The sequence below is a fragment of the Scleropages formosus genome, chromosome 11 (assembly GCF_900964775.1).
Source record: "Scleropages formosus chromosome 11, fSclFor1.1, whole genome shotgun sequence".
Taxonomy (NCBI): domain Eukaryota; kingdom Metazoa; phylum Chordata; class Actinopteri; order Osteoglossiformes; family Osteoglossidae; genus Scleropages; species Scleropages formosus.
In genome coordinates, this window is record NC_041816.1 from 14960979 (window position 1) to 14978731 (window position 17753).

The 17753-nt window shown below is 43.5% G+C and overlaps 1 protein-coding gene across 3 annotated transcripts in view; it reads right to left on the reverse strand.

Moving 5' to 3' along the window:
* Nucleotides 1–265: 265 nt before the first annotated feature.
* The window catches only part of sema4ba (sema domain, immunoglobulin domain (Ig), transmembrane domain (TM) and short cytoplasmic domain, (semaphorin) 4Ba), a 52979-nt gene continuing 35491 nt past the window's right edge, over nucleotides 266–17753 (reverse strand). For all 3 annotated transcript variants that reach the window (XM_018763717.2, XM_018763715.2, XM_018763716.2), the window contains exons 3-15: nucleotides 12759–12919; nucleotides 12569–12631; nucleotides 11813–11911; nucleotides 10876–10987; nucleotides 10600–10716; nucleotides 9970–10127; nucleotides 6375–6556; nucleotides 5746–5896; nucleotides 5411–5621; nucleotides 5206–5321; nucleotides 4807–4964; nucleotides 4277–4368; nucleotides 266–3841 (exon numbers count right to left, since the gene is read on the reverse strand). In XM_018763717.2, coding sequence (XP_018619233.1) covers nucleotides 3075–3841; nucleotides 4277–4368; nucleotides 4807–4964; nucleotides 5206–5321; nucleotides 5411–5621; nucleotides 5746–5896; nucleotides 6375–6556; nucleotides 9970–10127; nucleotides 10600–10716; nucleotides 10876–10987; nucleotides 11813–11911; nucleotides 12569–12631; nucleotides 12759–12919 — 2387 coding nt within the window. In that variant the 3' untranslated portion in view covers nucleotides 266–3074. The remainder of the gene's footprint in view (nucleotides 3842–4276; nucleotides 4369–4806; nucleotides 4965–5205; nucleotides 5322–5410; nucleotides 5622–5745; nucleotides 5897–6374; nucleotides 6557–9969; nucleotides 10128–10599; nucleotides 10717–10875; nucleotides 10988–11812; nucleotides 11912–12568; nucleotides 12632–12758; nucleotides 12920–17753) is intronic.

A 17753-nucleotide genomic window follows, 5' to 3' on the forward strand; every position in this document is an offset into this window, starting at 1 on the left:
ATACAGGACCAACATCACTTGGGAAATCAATGACACTCTGTGACATATTTTTGCATAACACTGCAAATACATAGTAGTAACAGGAAACTATTTCCATTGTAAGTATTCTGCAGGAAATAACCAGTACTCATTACTGGGGTCCTACTCTTGAGCGTGGCCAAATTTGTCTCTGCCAGCATGCAGGTGAAGTTCATGGCTTTAATGCAGCATTAATAAGTGGTACAACCTTCTGGAGATACAGCGCTAATGATATATACTGAAGGTATTTTTTTTTTTTTTTTTAATAGAAGTGTTGAACTTATTACAATGACTAACCCCACTGCAAGCTACGACGTACAGTATACTGTGCAAAACCAAGGCATTCTTGAAAAACAAAACAAAAAATATAAAAACAATAAAACATTAGATAGCTGCAAACAACAATTAGACGCCAAGCAAATTTGCCAGAACGCGTTACTGTTACTAGAGATTTAGCCTTGATACTGTACTTTAAAGTAATTTTAATGAGTAATGTGTGCTCAAACACAAAGGTCATGCAAGTATATCCATTTGCATTTTAGTCTGATTACGAATCTTTTGCAAAATGTTTGCTTAGACTAAATCATAGGTATCAACCATGTGAGCGGTTTTCCAGAAGAAAGGATTAATGGTCTCTCTTGTTGCATTTAATTATCAGCCTCTTGTTGTCTCCCTCTGAATCCTTTTGTATCAGTCAAAACAGAAATGGGGCTTTTTATTGGGGACGTATGCAAATTTGGAATTACGCAAATTAATTGTCTTGTAAATAGCCAAGACCATCCTCATACCATGTAAAATTTCTAGTAATTTTTGTGGCAGAGAAAAATTATAGAAAAATTCAGTGCCTAAACCCACATGACACTTGGCCCCTTAAAAGCAATGCAATATTCAGCCTCTAGTTGGACACTTAATTCTATAACAACATATTTTGCACAAGGTCCCTCAAATTCAGTACACATGTACATATATACACGCACAACCATTTCAACTTTGCACGCAGTATGCTTTTGCACAGCTACTTTGTCAAACAAACTTCCCATACAAATATCAAATTACGGAAAATAATTAAATAAGACAAAACATCACTTTTATTAAAGATTGGCTTTGGAATACTTAGTTAATTCATACATTCCAGTTTTAAATAGCTCTGGTACATGTTAAATTATTTTCTCACTTTTTTTCTTTGGAAAATGAGATTTATGTCGAGATTCCTACTATGGGTCAATATATTTCACTTTAGAGAATAACTTTTTCAAAAGTCATTTTCCCTGTTGCAGTAGGTTGGAACGTTGGACTTGTCTGTCATCTGTCTTTCATGTCTTCTGCTTCTCAGTAGTTGTGTCACTGGCCTCTGTTCCTCTAGCTTTGCTTTTTTGCGGAAATGTGCAAAGGATTCTCATAAGCAACGTCCCGTGAGTTAACAGCCCACTCTCCCACGCTCCGGTTCCTCTGGGCCCCAGAACATTATCAGCAGAGGACAGTGGGGCTGGAAATGGTTTGGCCACGTCATGGTGGTGATCAGACAGTTGGTCCGAGGCAGAGTACCATCCTTTGCTTCCTCTGCCACCAAGGGCAACAGACATTTAGCAACTTTTACATTCTCCATGTGGTCATGCTGCAGCTGAGCATAACCAACCAATAATCTCTGGCCGAGCATAAATGCTCTCCGTGTTCCTCTGTTTCGAGGCGACTAAGTGGCCCAGGCAAGTCTGCCTGGATGAGTAAGGAAAATGTCAGAGTTCATGACAACACAAATGGAAACGGAAGCAGTTTTGGCACAAAGCGCAGTGCTTTTGGTTATGTCCGGGTGGCAGACCAAACTTGCCGGGTTTCCAATGGGCTATCACACACACAGAGCAGGCGCAAACTAGTGACCTGCCTAGATAAGTCAGAGCAGCTCTGCTTTATGCCATTGTTGCTCCTCGTCCTAGCGGGCACCCCTGGCTCCCGGGGGTTCTGACACATTGTACACTGTGTTAGCGTGGTCAGTGAATACTGAGTCAATGATGCTTACATAGTGTAGCAAGGCCAAGCAACATCCAAGGAAAGTTTTCTCACAGCTCCTCTTTTCACACAAATGGCTCAGAATTGCAAAACCGAATGATGTTTGTGTCTGTGCGCTATACCTCTGGGAAATACTGAGGAAATATGATGTGGCCCCCTTGGAGACGTTCACATGCACATTTTCTGGGTACAGTTCCCACCATGAATGAATTACATTTGTTGATAAATCTGGGCTCCCCACATCTTCATGTTACGTTGGTTTGCATAGTGTGCTTGTGCTGTGACGTTCCATAGGTGAAATCTAGGTCCAGGTCCTCTCTGGATTTTGTGGTTATGTCCAAAACTACATCTCCAGAACCTCTGTCTTCTTCTTTAAAGTTAATTGACAGATCGCCAAGAGGAAACAACTCTCTTTTTCCGAAAAGATGTGAAAACAGACACATTCTCTGCTGACCCTGAATCACCTGGGAACTGCTACTTCTGTTATTTTACATAGGAATGCCTTCTTGTTTCGTTGAATGTTGTACTCGCATCATCCTTGTAATTCAAAGATCAACTCTTGATGCTCTGGTGCAGATACTGTGTTTGATTTCATGGATCTTTCTCCTTTCTCTAGAATAAGGCAATAAATGAGACTGGATGGCCATGAAAACATCAACAAAGATTTTACACCTCTCCTAAGAAATCGTGAGCAGCCCCAGATGGATCTGTTAGATGTTCGCCACATTATGTCTCGCTGTTCACTTTCAGAATCGTAGCAAAAGGGAAAAATAATATGGCGGAGCGCTTCACTCTGAAGAGTGCGCTGGAAAGGAGATAGTGACTTTGGAATGAAAAAAGAAGTGCTACCCCCTCACAAGACCAGAAGGCAAATAAAGATGGACTAAATAAGACAAAAGAAATGTCCCTCTGTCATGTGGTTGAAGATTGTAGTGTTTCCCTCTTTTTTTTTTTTTTTTTTGTGTGTGTTTTTACTGCTTTATGCTGAAGGAACACCATCTTCCATTAGCCACTTTGATTTGATATCTGACTGCTGCTGTTTAATGGGTTCCTTATACAATAGAGTCTTTTATCTCTGACCCCAGTCGCACCCGGGGACGGGGGCAGGTGGGCGAGATCTCCACGTGACTTTCCTTGAAATTCAGTGGCCGTCTCTCCGACTCCGAGAAGCTCTTGCTGTTGTCAGGGGAGGAGTCAAGCGTGGGTGTGCTGCAGAAGTAGTTGTCATTGAGGGTTTGGTACCCCTTGTGGTCAGAGGTGGATGCTGGAAGTGTGTTGCCATTTAGCGGTAAGCTCTCAGTTGGCTTACCCACCATCCTAGGCTTCATCTGCTGCATGTTGGGGCACTCGCCCTCCTTCAACATGGACTTCATGCGGCCTCTGTTTCTGTACACCACAAACAAGGAGAATACCACAAGGGAGAAGCCCAGCAGGGTGCACACAATGATAAGTTCATTCCAGTAGGTCTTCGTGTTGACCGAAGACAATCGTTCCTCGCCCGGAAGGATGATGGTGTCTTTGTGGATCTGTGCGGTCCGAGAGTGCCCGGTCAGTGTGGTGGTTTCTGTCCGACCCTCAGCTCTCACGCAGTAATTGGCCAGAAGTTGTTGGAAGCCTTCCTCCACAGACCAGCACTGGTAGATCTCTGCTTTGTCACCCTGGGCCACCACCACAAGCCCTCCATCTTGGCTGATGTACAGGAAGCGACTGGCACTCTCACTATACTCCCACTTCTTCTTTGCAAGGTTGGAGCGCAGGTGGCAAGGCAGGACTTTGAAGGTGTTGGCTGGGATGAGGACTTCCTGGCACACAGAAGGTTCTGTAACAACACAGAAAAAGCTAAATTTCATTTCGGTAACACTGCTTTATAGTTTTACTTAACCTAGGACTAGTATGAAGTATTTTCAGACATGGGTAGTTTCATATCATAATTGTGTAATAACTTTAGATTATGCTAACTTGGATTTATATGACACACACACACACAATTAATTCTATTAATATGTTTAAAATTGTAAATTTTATGTAATTTAGTGTGCTGGCTATTTGGATCCAGTCCAGTGAGGCAAGTGTAAGGATGGGTATATCTATCCGTTCATTCATCCGTCCATCTATCCATCAGTATGTCCATCCATCCATTTTCAGGGTTGAAGTGATCCAAAGCCTCCAAGGAAGCATAGAGCATAGGACAGGGTACATCATCGATGGGTCGCCAGCCCATTATAGTGAAATGAAGTGAAGACAGACTGCTTACGTGTGACTGCAGGCTTTAGAGAGCGGGGGCTGGCTGTTGTTCTGTTGCAGATGGCAGATGTGTTGGCCTCCTCCACATCCTGCTGCCAGTGGCTGGAAAAAAAGAATACAGGACAGGTGAGCTTTCAGACAGGGTCCTCAAGCCGAAAGGGCGATTCTCCTTACATTTGACAGCTGATAGAACGAGGGTCCACAACAGGGCTGTGTGCGACCTGACCTTGAGAGACAGCCCTGTCCTCAGTTTACCTCGCAATCTCAGCGTACTTATGAGCATGAAGCTTAGTCGTGTTCATTCTGCCATGAAGGAAAACGGCTTTACGGTTTTAAGATTGGTGTCTTTCATACTTGCATCAAAACTATGGGCCGGTAACCCTGTTCTATTTCCTACTGAAATGATATTTAACTGGGATTGTTCACTCTTTAAGCAGTGCTGCTCACTTCAGCAGCACATCACAAAAGGCAGTGTTATGAATCAGATTTGACTTGATATCCCTGTCATATTTGGAAGACCAGGCGTAGAGAGGGACTCACCCCTGAGGGGGCCAGTGCGTGATATCGAGGCATTGCTTCCCTGTCCAGGCACAGTAGGGGTCTCGGGACAAGATGCATTCCCCGCAGCTCTGATAATTACTGCAGTTGGCTACAGGGATCTCCACCAAGCCCGAGTAGGAGGACAAAAACAGCATGCCCTACAGAGGTGAGGAACCAGTCACAAACTGTGAAGGGGGTCACTGCATTTCCCACCAATGCGGTAATACAGCATGCACATTGGCAGTCTATACCAAAGAAGGTAAATATATTAAGAATTTTATAAACTCATGCATGTAATACACATGAATACAATGGCACTGATATACATGATAACAGGCAGACTTGAAAGATCAACCTTTTCTGGTTATTGCCATCGCCACGAATGGTAGGAATTTTTACCTTTTCCGAGTCCAGTTCAATATGCTGTACAGGTTGAGGTTGAGGAAACAGGTCAATTTCTTCAACGATGTGCATCTTGTCATCTGTGTTGATAGCTTTGTGCAATTTTCCATCATCTGATGAAAGGAGATCAAATCTGCAGTTTATTTTGGCCTGAGGTTTTGACCTCTTCTCGACAGATTGCCGTTCAGATAAATCTACATACCTGTGCCAATGAACAGCACGTCGTATGCTTTGTTCAGGGCCTGGACCCTGTGCACGGCGATCTGAGTGTAGCTCACGCTGCGCTTCAGCAGGAGGGGCGTGCTACGCACCACGGTGTCCATCAGGAAGTGGTCTTTCACAAAGTTCAACACCTTGTCGGGCATGTGCAGCGAGGAGGGGATGTTCATCTTCCGAGCAGCGTTAGTGATGCACTGTGAGGGAGGCGAAGGCAAACCAGGAATTGACTGAGCATGCAAAAACCAAACTATGAAGGAGGGCAGAACCTGGAGGTGTGTTCACATTCATGAGGAAGATGGCAGGGGGGCTCATGCTCACCGCTCCTGGCCGCGGTTCAGGGACAGGGTGGTTGTAGGTATACCACTGCTGTGTCTCCCGATTGACCTCACGGTAGCGACCGCCGAACGCCTTCTGCACCTGCTCCATTTTGAAGGCGCACACTGCTGAGCTCCCTGATGCACCTTTGTACCTGAGGGCGCGCACGCAAAATGAGTCTCGTACACATAAACACAAACACGCGCTTCTGCCAGCGCACACCCAACACAGTGACAGCATGTCATATGTAAACATCCCTGAGTGCGTAACACTAACTTGAACTCAAAACGCTCCAAAATAAGATGAGAACCTGACAATAGGCCTGCACGTGGGTGTGTCACTCTCAGGTTCCAGCATGAATTGACACGTAATTGCTTGCTTTGGCAGCTGTGTATGTTGAGAAGGTGAAAGTTTTTGAGTATTCCTAGTCTTGTGAACACGTTTAGCTCCAGGCTTCTTGCAACAACTACAGGTCAAGAATGTGTACCTATAGTAAATATTCTGTAACACTCTTTGTGACCTGCATGATTTGTAGTGTACTACTAATAAGACGTGTTGGGGAGCCAGAGGCTCTCGCCATATGGGAATGCTTTGTATCGACAATATCGGTGCACGCCCTATCCCTCCCTCACCATTGGGACGTGAAAACTCCATAGAACATGGTGTTCTTCCAGTTCTCCTTGTCAGGCTGCAGTACGAACATGTCTTGGATGATATTGAAAGGAAAGCCATCGTCAGGGAGGGAACAGAGGAGCTGGGCCTTCAGGAAGGTGGTCCATTTCTTCTGCAGGACCCTTTCCCCTCCTATGTCTCCCTGCGGTCAAACCAAGACAGAAGTCTGTTTCTCTGCCGAGAAGGGAAGGGAAGGGGCCGGGAGACGAGCGGTACACCGAGTGTCCAGCAGAAGGCTCTGTTCGGCAATCACAAAAACGGGACACGACGGCGGCGCCGAGTTGAGCGCTACTGCCCTGGAGCGATGGGAAATCTGAAAACTTCCCAGTGCTCTGCTTTAAGACAACATGCATAATCTCTGATAAGCAAAACTCTGGAACAAAATGGCCTGTGTAATATTATTTCCTACAAAAACAGTTCCTAGGTAATTGGGTTTATGGTGCAAGTTACTGACTTGGCTACTACTGTAAAACACTTGATCTTGTCTCTCCATTGGCAGAAAGAGGAAACTCGTAGACACTGTTACTCCGCATGCAGCAACTTGAAGGCTTCATATCCGACTAATTTGCACCTTAATATTCAGCACCGTAAGCCTCTCTCTCACGCGAAACAGCAGTGAAAACTGAAGCATGATGGACTTGTCCCCAGCAACACCCAATTAGATAAGAAAGTCCCTGCTCTGTGTTGTTGTTTTGCTTGAGTGAGCAGCACATCTTAGTGGCCTTCCTCGTCTATCCATCTCCGAAAGTCCCTATGCGTTAACCCTTCAGGTCAGCTCCCCGTTACACACAGCAGCACCGATTCAGTAGGGGGCTGTCCGCGTCACCGAGAGGCAAAAATATTTTTCGTCTTTTAGAGAAGTGAAATGAAGTTGAGAAGAAATTCCAGTTACAGTGCAACCGCAAAGGACGCAAAGAAAAAGAGGCACACTTCGAATGAGCCAGGCTTCCAGCTCACGGTATTTTACTGCATACTCTGGCCTATAGCTTTCAGTGGAACCTTGTCCTCCACACCTGAATAAACAACAGAAAGGGGAGCGTGTGAGTGAGAGAGAAAGAGAGGGAGACAGAAAGAGCAAGGGAGGGGGCAGGGAGAAATAACACGATGTGTGTGTATATTATACGGCGCGTGTATGTTATTCTCGTCACAGGCTTCCTACTCGCACTGCAGCACGGCCCCTTTGCCCGGACGCTCGTACGAACGCTAACTGCTCCCTGTCATCAGCCCCAGACCCACTCCTGCACAGATTGGTTTCCTCCGTTCTGACGGTTTCCTCATGTCCTTCGGGGAACACTAACGCCAAGCAATGCGATGGGGGTCTGGCTGCAGCAAGTTGCCTTTCTGCAACAACGTATGGCGCTAATGGACTGCTGATGACCTGTCTATTGGAAAACAGCCTGAGCTTCACTAAAATTGTTCCTCCTCACTGAAACACCATTTGCAGAGGACAAAACGTCCACAAATCCACTGTCGTGATGTTTCATTTACTTGCTGCAAAAATGCACGAGTAAATGACTATTGCTATTAATACTGCAAATACACTGTTACTGCAAGCCTCCACTTTGCCTATTGATGAAAGCAAAAGTTATAAGAAATGAGCTACGTCTGAGATAATGTTGTTATTATAGTAATTAATTAACAAAAAGGCCTGATTGCAAAAACCAGGCTATGATCATAAAGTAATGTTATTGTTACTGGTGAACTCAGTAGCAGGCTGGAGTTTGTCATCTTGACACTGAAAGATCAATTAGACTCAAGCAGTCAATTTTATTTCCTATTCATCATGTTTCCTGTGTTTTGCTCAGTAGGCTGACTTCCTGCTGTAATTTGTCACATTTGACCCACAAAAATTTTTGATCTGATGCCAGTGCATTGTACAACATTATTTATAGGCCCATTATACAGTATAGATGAAGTTTTGTTCAAAGCAATTCTGGGAATAATCATTACAGGGCTAAATGACTGCCATAGAAAAGAAATTTAAAACAAGTAAAATGTGCTGCAAGTTGAATATACACTGGCAAAACCATATAAGATAATAAAATTATGTCTACATAAATATATTGATTTAATGTAGTAAGATAGTAATGTAACAGGTGAAGGGTTAGGAGCTACTGGGTGTGATTTAAAGTAGAAGTGACCTTACTGTAGTACACCTCATTTAACCTGAAATGTATCAATAAAATATGCAGCAACTGAATAAGCAAAGAGACTGTCAGATACACAACTAATAACAACAGAAGTAATAAGAAGAAGATGAACAAGAGGAAGGAGAAGTTGACCTGTACTATTAAATCATAACAGGCTGGATATGTGCGTCAGGTGATGCTGTACACCTATATTCGCTCGTTGATCTCGCTCTCATTTGACGGCTCTGTTTTACGTTTGTTTCAGCAGCAGATGGGAGGGGTGCACACATGTAGGCAGTGCGTCATGCCATCCTTTGCAGGCTTTCACACACTGACAGGCACGTGCTTTATTACCGAAATTAGGGAGGGAAACATGCCGGGCGCAGCCACTCAACACATTCCCGTAAACACACCAGCCTGAGTTAAAGACTACATTTCAGTGTCTTCTGTACTGCTGCATGACATGCGTTTGTGCCATGCAGTGGCCTTGTCAGACCATAAATAGACCAGCCAGCGTTGCAGCTATTTCTTATATCATATAAGGTATAGTATCGTGATCTGAGTATCCAGCTATTTAAGGACAGGAAATTGGACTAGCCCTTAGAAAGCAAAACATTGCTGGACTCATTTTATCTCTGGGAGTTTAGAAAAAAATAAACATGGGCTGTTAGTAAAGAAAAGTCCGCAAACACACGGAGTGTCTTTTTTGCTCCTCGCAGAAGGGAAAGGAGTCAGTGGTGACCATGCTGGCGTCTCCCTCGTCCAGCTCTTGCCTGCTACTCTCCGCTCTGGCAGCACTGCAGTGGAACGCTGCCATATATAGAGTAAAGAAGCGGCCGGTCTGCTGGGAAGTGTCGCTTCTCCGAGCCGCAAGGGCTACGGGAGGAGGGAGTCCCTATTAAACTGCCACTCAACACAATGCCCAAACACTATTTGCATTAAGGCGTTTTGTATACAGGAGGCTGTGATACTCCTGTGTGGTGTAACACTGGGAGAACCAACAAGCTCCAAAAAACTCAAGTAATGCAACGATGTGTTTTGAATCATGTGGGTAAAAATAAAATCTGTGCTTTTCCATAATGTAAACTGATGTTCTACAGTCATTAGTATGTGTTCTATCATCGCTCTCCCTTGGCAGCAGACCCTGACACCTAAAAGAACTGTGAAGAAGAACAAGCAAATAAATATAAGGCCTGTATGAATAAATTTTTTTTTTAGCTCATGGATGACTCATGCACATGTTTTCTTCTACACACTGCATCACACATATACAAACGCGCACACACATACACACGCAAATTCTAAGAAAAGACATTAATGTGTCGGGGAGGTTTTGCTCGTTCAGATTTGACCCCCCCCCACTTCCAGAAAGTTTGCAGCAGTGAGGAGCACCCAACCCACCCACCCATCTCCACAGGTGTCTCACCTTACACACACGAGCGATGCGTGAAACAATGGTGTTATCAAAGAAATCAAACTCCTTCCCCGCTTCGCTGAAGAAAAAGTAAATCTTGTCGTCATCACCATCTGGGTTGCCCTTGGGCAGGCTCTCCTGGATGTAAGCGGAGCCCACAAAGACCGGGTCTGAGAAAAGCACAAAAGACAATCTGAATCAGAGAACTCCTTTTATCTGATGTTTTGTTAATGGCAACTTTGTGTTGGGGTCGGGCAAACCCTTTCATTCAGAAGCACAAATATGAGCCCGAAACACATCGCACGTGTTTATATTGGCCCGGACAGCAAGCGACACCCCATCTTACTATACAGTGATACTGAGCATGATATTTTGCATAAGTGCTGCATGGAAATAGGACAGAGGATCTGCACTGAGAGCAAAGGGCACAAATCGGTACAGCGATGTCTTCTTGATACACTTGTGTTATAACGAATAAGATCACAGTTTTTCTTTTAAAACCTGCTGTTGGCTAGAGACAAAAAAACAGTTCCTTAATGACTTTTGCTCTGGGGACTTATTGTTTTGGCTGCTATGGAAAAGGAGATAAATGAAACATGCTTCTGGAGCCAGAATGCTCTGATTGCAGGACGAAGTGTTTACCTTGAAGCCAGTTCAGTGAATTTTCTGTTTTTAAGGCAGTCCCTTGGCCAAGGCTCTTGTAAATGATGGGCTCATTTCCTTGGAAGTTACTAACTGTGCCAGCATACAATTCTTCATCTTCAAATTGAAAGGAGGAAAAAAATTAAAATACACATGCCAAAGCAAATTACGAAGCACGCACTGTCCACTATACTACTGTGCAGTTTTTGCACGCAATGAGGAGGTGTGTAATCCGACCTTTCAGAAACCTTTCTGTGAAACACGTGAGACCCTTACCAACCATGATGGCTGTTGATTTATACTCTGGATTGAAGGGACAGCGACTGCGGCCGTCCTCCATCACAATCTCTCCCATCTTACTTCTCACAAGGCTGAAGTCCAAGGTGTTCTGCGGGACAGGTGAAGGCAGTTCTAAGGCCTGAAATCTTTAACATTCTTCTGTAAATTTTCAGTAGACCTGGAATTTAACTGTATCAGCAATTAGATATACGGTAAGTCAGTACTAGCACTGTAAATTGAAGACTACAGGGCTACCGCTGGCAAATAACATTCTGGCAAACAAAAAAGTGTGCACCATACAAGAAAAACAAATTTTGAGGTTAGGGCTGCCTTAAACATTTCTGGTCCATGTTGAATCTTGCAAATGTCCCTGTTAAAGTCATCTAGGCCCTATCAGGTCTACTGATAACAACAGGCAAGGAGCTGTGAGTCTGGACGCCTGATTTAAGACCCAAAGTTCAGCCAAGAGTCCAGACTCCAGTAAACTGTCGTTCTTGTAGTGTGATGTCAAAGCAGTAGACATTCATGGAGGATATTAATGGTGGAGATATAGAGTTCATTATTGCTGAACAGTCAGTAAGAGAGGAGAGATATCTTGTTTAGCTCCTGAAGATCATTACCCAAAGAATACGGAATGTAAGTATAGTACAACAACTTATGCTTTTAATAGTTAAAGCTTGTTAACCCCCATGAAGCCTCTGTGTTTAATAGCATCCATTCCTTTCCATTCCATTCCACTCCATTCGGAGGGTGTTAATGGGAAACACAAGACGACAGAAGAGTACTTCAGGTTTGTGTTTGCAACAGAAGAAGCGAAACAGCATTTTAATAGACTCTGTAAATTAAATGACTCAGTAATCAAATTCTGCAGCTCTCCAGAGAGGTCTGTCAGGAGAAGCCAAGAGCATATGAAGATTTTAAACCATGTACTTACTATGTATGCACAGACAGGACTAAAGGCATATGTCCCACACACATAAAGGTGCGTGCTGTTGAGTCGCAATAAAATTTTGATATAATTGAAGCAATCCGTCTAGAAAAAGAAAAAGAAAAAACACAGCAGAGTGCATCAGGCAACAGGATACACAAAAAAAGAGAGCTGAACAGTGTTAAAATTAGGATGAAGATACTCAACTGGGCCTTCACTCAGGCTAATATTACACACTGCTTTCAGTTTATCAGAATCAGAGTCGGGTATAGTTTGTTCCATTCCTAAAGGACCAAACCTAATAATGCTCATATAAGTGCTTAATAAGTTAACTTCATTGCTGCTGACATATTGTAGATTAGAATTGTTCCACAGCACATCAGTATGTATATGTGTGAACTCAATTTCCTTCATTTCACAAGAAAAATGTAAAGATGATGTTTTTTGCAGTGAAGATATACATATTCCAATCAAGAGCACAAATCTTTTTTTTTTTTTTTCTAAATAACTTGTATAATTTAAGCAGAAGGTCAGTGGGGGCGGCAGGTGATGTAACGGTTAGAGCTGCTGCCTCTGGACTTGGAGGCTACAGGTTTGCATTCCACCGACTACCACAATACCCTTGAGTACAATTTTAACCCTTAATTGTTAAGAAAAATATTACCAAACTCTATATATGCGCAAATCAGTGCAAGTCACTTTGGTGAAAAGTGTCTCAGCTAAATGGATAAATAGAATAAGGTTTTGGCATGTCTCGTTTACCTGCAGGTCCTTTCCCTTGAAACTGCATTCTTCTCTTTTCTTTTTTGGGGTACTCCATGTCAACTGATAATGAAAATGACAAGATGGAAAACAAAATAAACACGGGATGATCGCAGACTGGTAATTAAAATGCTGTTATCCAAAACGTGTGTGGGGGAGCAGGGAGGGGACGCAAGCAGCAGTCACTTACATTCTTCTGCAGCTTCGCTTTGCTGATATCAGAGAGATTTAAGGCAAACAGAGCTTCCCTAGCACCAACGTACAGCATACCATCTTCTGGGCTGAGGAGCAGAGAGGTGTAATTGAAGACCCCGTCTGAAGCGAATCTTTTGGCTGACCTCTCCTTCGAATCTGGAGCAAGAGAAAAACAAGAGAGAAAAGTCCTTATTACTGAGCAGTTGTGGCAGGCTCTGCAGCTCAGCTCTTCATGCACTGTTGCCAAACTGTCATCACAATATAGGAACCCTGAGATCAAGGACAGCAGATACACTTGTTTACACACTGACCTTTTTCATCCATCTAAATACTTTCAGTTATGTTAATATCTCCCGATGTATTCAGAAAGCTTTTGGATATTTTCTTAAAACCTCTGCATAAAAACCAAAACCTTTGTTGGATGAAGACATTAGACCAAGTGAATGATGATTAATGTGAAATTAATTCTTTTTACACTTTTCCTATACTGTATTGTAAAAATGTGGCACAACTGTCTGTAGAGCATCACATGTTAAAGGTCCACCCAGAGATGTGAACAGTTCTCCATATTTCCTACATAGTTACAAAGACAAAACAAATTTAATTATCGAGTTTGGAACTACTCAGTTCTTGCACTGAACTGAACAAAGCACTGAACTAACAGCTGCTGTAACGCCGGAACACCAACTAATATTGATAACAGGCAGCCTTATTATCACCAAATCAACGGAAGCTGAGAAGTACACGCAAGCTCACAAGGCCTTCAACAAAGCCTCGACAAGCACCTGTATACTTGTTTCCACGTCACTGCAGGCGGAACACAGGTGCCCTGTACTTCCATACCGTGTGAGCTCTCTCAAAGCGATTGTGAGTTTTTCCATCGTGTGCAAATAACTCAAGACCAGGCATTCTCAGCACTTAGAAAAAGCAGGTATACCAAGCCTTTTACTGCGTGTGTGTGTGTGTGTGTGTGTGTGCGCGCATCTGCTTTCAGACTCTAAAGATTGCTTTTGTCTAGATGAGTGTTGCATTCACCATTTTTTTTGTTTTTTTTGCCGTAGACATGCTATTCTGTCATGCATTGTCTCAGCATGCACATACAGGATTTTATTTGTAGTCGTACAAACTTGCATGTGGGACAATAAAAATGCTCAGCACACAGGATTCAAAATTTTTACGGGTCATATCACTTTTGCAGCAGCTATTTTATACTTATATACTCAATTTCCCACCATTACGCCAGTTGGAACATTACCCTGATGTAATAAATAAAAGTAATACTCCTATTATTTTCTACAGCTCCAAGGCAAGGCCCATCATGCACAGCAGAATTACACCCCGTCCACATCTTGAAATGCAGTGTACCATTCTTTGTGTTTACATCAGTCTTCCTTCTGGATTCAGTCAAGGAGGAGCAATCAATAAAAGGGCTCTGGACAAATAAATAGGGACAGACTGTCACTAAAGTATGGAGTTTTAAGATGAAGCAAAGATCAGTATAAACAGCATGTGACATCATATGCACTTCTGTTCAGTGTTGCACTTCTATGATGGTATAAACAGAGTTATATTCACTGAGCAGACACTTTCCTCCAAAGCGACATGCAACCCAAAACCAAGAAAAGTGCATTTCACAACAGATGAAGAGTTATATATGCAAGTGGGTGATTCCCACAGCACAGCCAGTTTTTTCAATACCACCATATTTGCTAATGCACATTGCATGAATAAGTGACCACAGAATTCACGGGAAATAGAAGGGTAATTCTGACTGATCATATAATGCAAGTTTACATTCATGATGAATAAAACTGTTAGGAGATCTGGAAAGAAGTGGATCCAAAAGATATGCATTTTTAAACTTTTCTAAAAAGGGCCTCAGCAGTTCTAAGTGAAAGAGGGAACTCATGAGTGGAACTACCACATGGCCAGAGGTAGAGGAATGGATCGCTCGTGCTGGGGTATACAGAGGGAACAGGTCCTGTTGATGTTGAGGTGCAGGACCTTTCACTATGTTACAGGGCATAGCCAGAGTCTTGACATTGATAAAGGCAGCTATAGGAAGCCAATGGACGGAGATGCACGGGAATGCTTCAGCAGGTCCAACTCAACTCATGCCACAGCATTCGAGATCAAATCGAGATGCTTGATGGAAGAGGATGTGACTGTATTTTTTACTTTGTTCCTTGAGCAAGAAATCACCTACCACACTGTTACTCTTGAAACGTGCCCACTTTCGGCTGGCTTTGTCACTGAAACGCCAGCCTAATGTCATTCGAAGCTAAGCAGGGTGCCTACTGCACCTGTTCTGTGTTGAGATCCGGATATTTCACAAGCTATGCATCTTTGAACTGCACACACTGAGATTATAATGTGGTGATGCTGTTTCTATTTTTTACACAATCTATTTGACAAATGAAGAGATATGTCTTATATTTTTGTATTTCACTGGATGTATTCCAAAGACCAGAGGTTTAACCAACTCCACAGCTACTACAGTAGTAAGAGAGTTGTTTTTGCTCTAGACAGTACGCGTGGTGGCGTAGTGGTCAGCGGTGCTGCCTTTGGACCCCTGGATTTGAATCTCAGCTCTTGTGATGGTACCCTTAAGCAAGGTAGTTCCCCTAAATTGCTCCAGTAAAAAATTACCCAGCTGTACTGGATATGGGTAACTGTAAGTAGCTCAGCGTTGGACGTTGTTCGGGAGAAAAATCGGCTAAATTAATAAATGTAATATAGTAATAATCCTCTCCGTAGAAGGAAAGAGTCACAGTTCAACTTGTGTGGGGTTAGAGCAAGTGGGACTCCAGTCAACTTTAACAAGCGACTCCAGCTGTCCCAAAGCTACCAAGCTGGGGCAGGGATTACCTGTTCCACCCACTGGGTGAAGGGGTACTAATTCTTGCAGGCAAGCGGTCACTGTGACTCAGCAGAGAGAACGAGTGACAATGTCAAGTCTCTGCCCTACTCGCCGCTCTATATTTCACGCAGTGCTTGAAAAGTCCTCCCGCTGCAGTCGTACCACGTTCGCACACGTGCGCCGTGCCGCAGGTCCGCAGAGGAAGCGAAGGGCATGATAATAAATGTTCTGTTAAGCATGGGGTGTCACACAAGACATTCTTCATGGCTGAAGTGCTAACTGAGAGGTAAAACTCAGACCGTTGTCTGATTTTCAGGTCATATCAGAGGTTTCTTAATAACGGTAGTAAAATCTATATTACAAGTTCTTGACTGTATACAGGAGCATAGCAGCTGTGCAAACAGATGCAGGGGCAGATAATAAGCAATTGAAAGCAGGACATCAGTCGGGGTTTGGCAATTATAGCTGAGAGTTTCCATTTCGCAGAAGGACTCTGGGCCTATTCATCAAAGTGCCGTTTAACCAGCTGCCTGTGCCCACATAAGGGCCAAGGGCTACCACTGGCACGGGCTGCCTACTTGCCTCCTCACTTTGGCTTTCCCAGGCTACGTGCCGAAATACACGGTGGGCAAATGATGCGTCCTGCGTGACCTGTTCAGACTCAGCCACAGTGCAAAGCAAGCCACAGAGGGCCTGGCTCTGCAACCAACAGCTGCTGCCATTATTATGCAATTAAATATAATGCATAATATAATGAGGCTCATTTGGTTCGCTAATCCGTTTATGGGCTAATTGATGAAGTTGTCTTTTATGAAACTTGATTAATATGCTACAGAAAGGGCCAATATGAAATGGAGGGGAAGAATCAGCCTTAAAAATGACAGTGAAATTTAGGGTTTGGATGGTGGGAACTGATTTCAGGTTGTCCCAAAGGCTACGGCACACCAATTCTGATCTGCAGATGCTCAATATCTAACAGGCTATCGGCTGAACAGCAGTTTGCATTATAATGTAATAATGAAGACAAGGTGAAATCCATAAACGTGAAAGACCAATACAGTTTAGCAGATGTGCAGTGATAAAACACCATAATTATTACTATTTTCCACATGTTGATCTGCTCACTGGAAAGGCCGCAATGACAGTGCAACTATGGGTGGGTCTGGGGCTTACAGACAAGGAGGAGAATGGTCACCACTGCTTGGAGCCAGGGACTGGAGAGATGGTATCTCATTAAAGCACACATATGTCAGAAGTTGTGTAGCAAAGGAAGACAAAAGCCAGACCTCTGGGGCCTCTGAGCTTCTCGGCTTTACTTGGGTCACAAGCACAGAGCAGCAAAGCAGAGAAACAACAGACAGTCAGTGTCCACGGGCACAGTCCAGAGGCTGCTTTACTCTGTGCCTACATCAGGTGCCTTGCCCCAAAAGGGAAGGGTTTAATCGGTACTGTTATACCGACAGTGATACATGCAATTATCTCATTTATGCACAACAGTGGAGGGTGGATATCCAGTAGACAAGGCGAAGACACAGGATGCATGTTCTGATCTGCTGTGGGTCCCCTTGTTGTTGAAATTACTAAGCTCTGGATAGGCTGGAAAAATACAGAAAGTTGTAGAGTCGAATGCTATTTTTTTGTTTTAAAAAAAAAAAAAAAAAAAAAAAAAGCAGAAAAGATGTCTAATCCAAAGTCCTTAATACGTATATGAAATCACTGAAAAACATATGACAGACAAGCACTATCAGTCCAGACAGAGAATCCATTTTAACTTCTTAAAAGGTTCAGTTATGAGCCTGCAGTTCAGTTATGAGCCTGCATTTGATAGCTTCACCAACTGTCAGCCATCTATTCCAGCACAGCAGGCAGCATATGACTTGAGCACAGCGGGGGTTAATCGTGTAGACCATCCCTCTCTCAAGTCCCTCACGAATTCTGGCTGTTCAAATACCTAACGCCTTATCGAGATCATCAGACTCCGTGGCCTCACCACGCTAAAGTACATTCTGCCGCACAGTGCAGATTTTAATTTGCCCGGATTCTGGCCTTTTCAGCAGAGCACAGAGATGACGATATGAAATATGTTCAATATGAAAACACAGTCAAAAGGAAGGCACTTTTTTGTCAAGA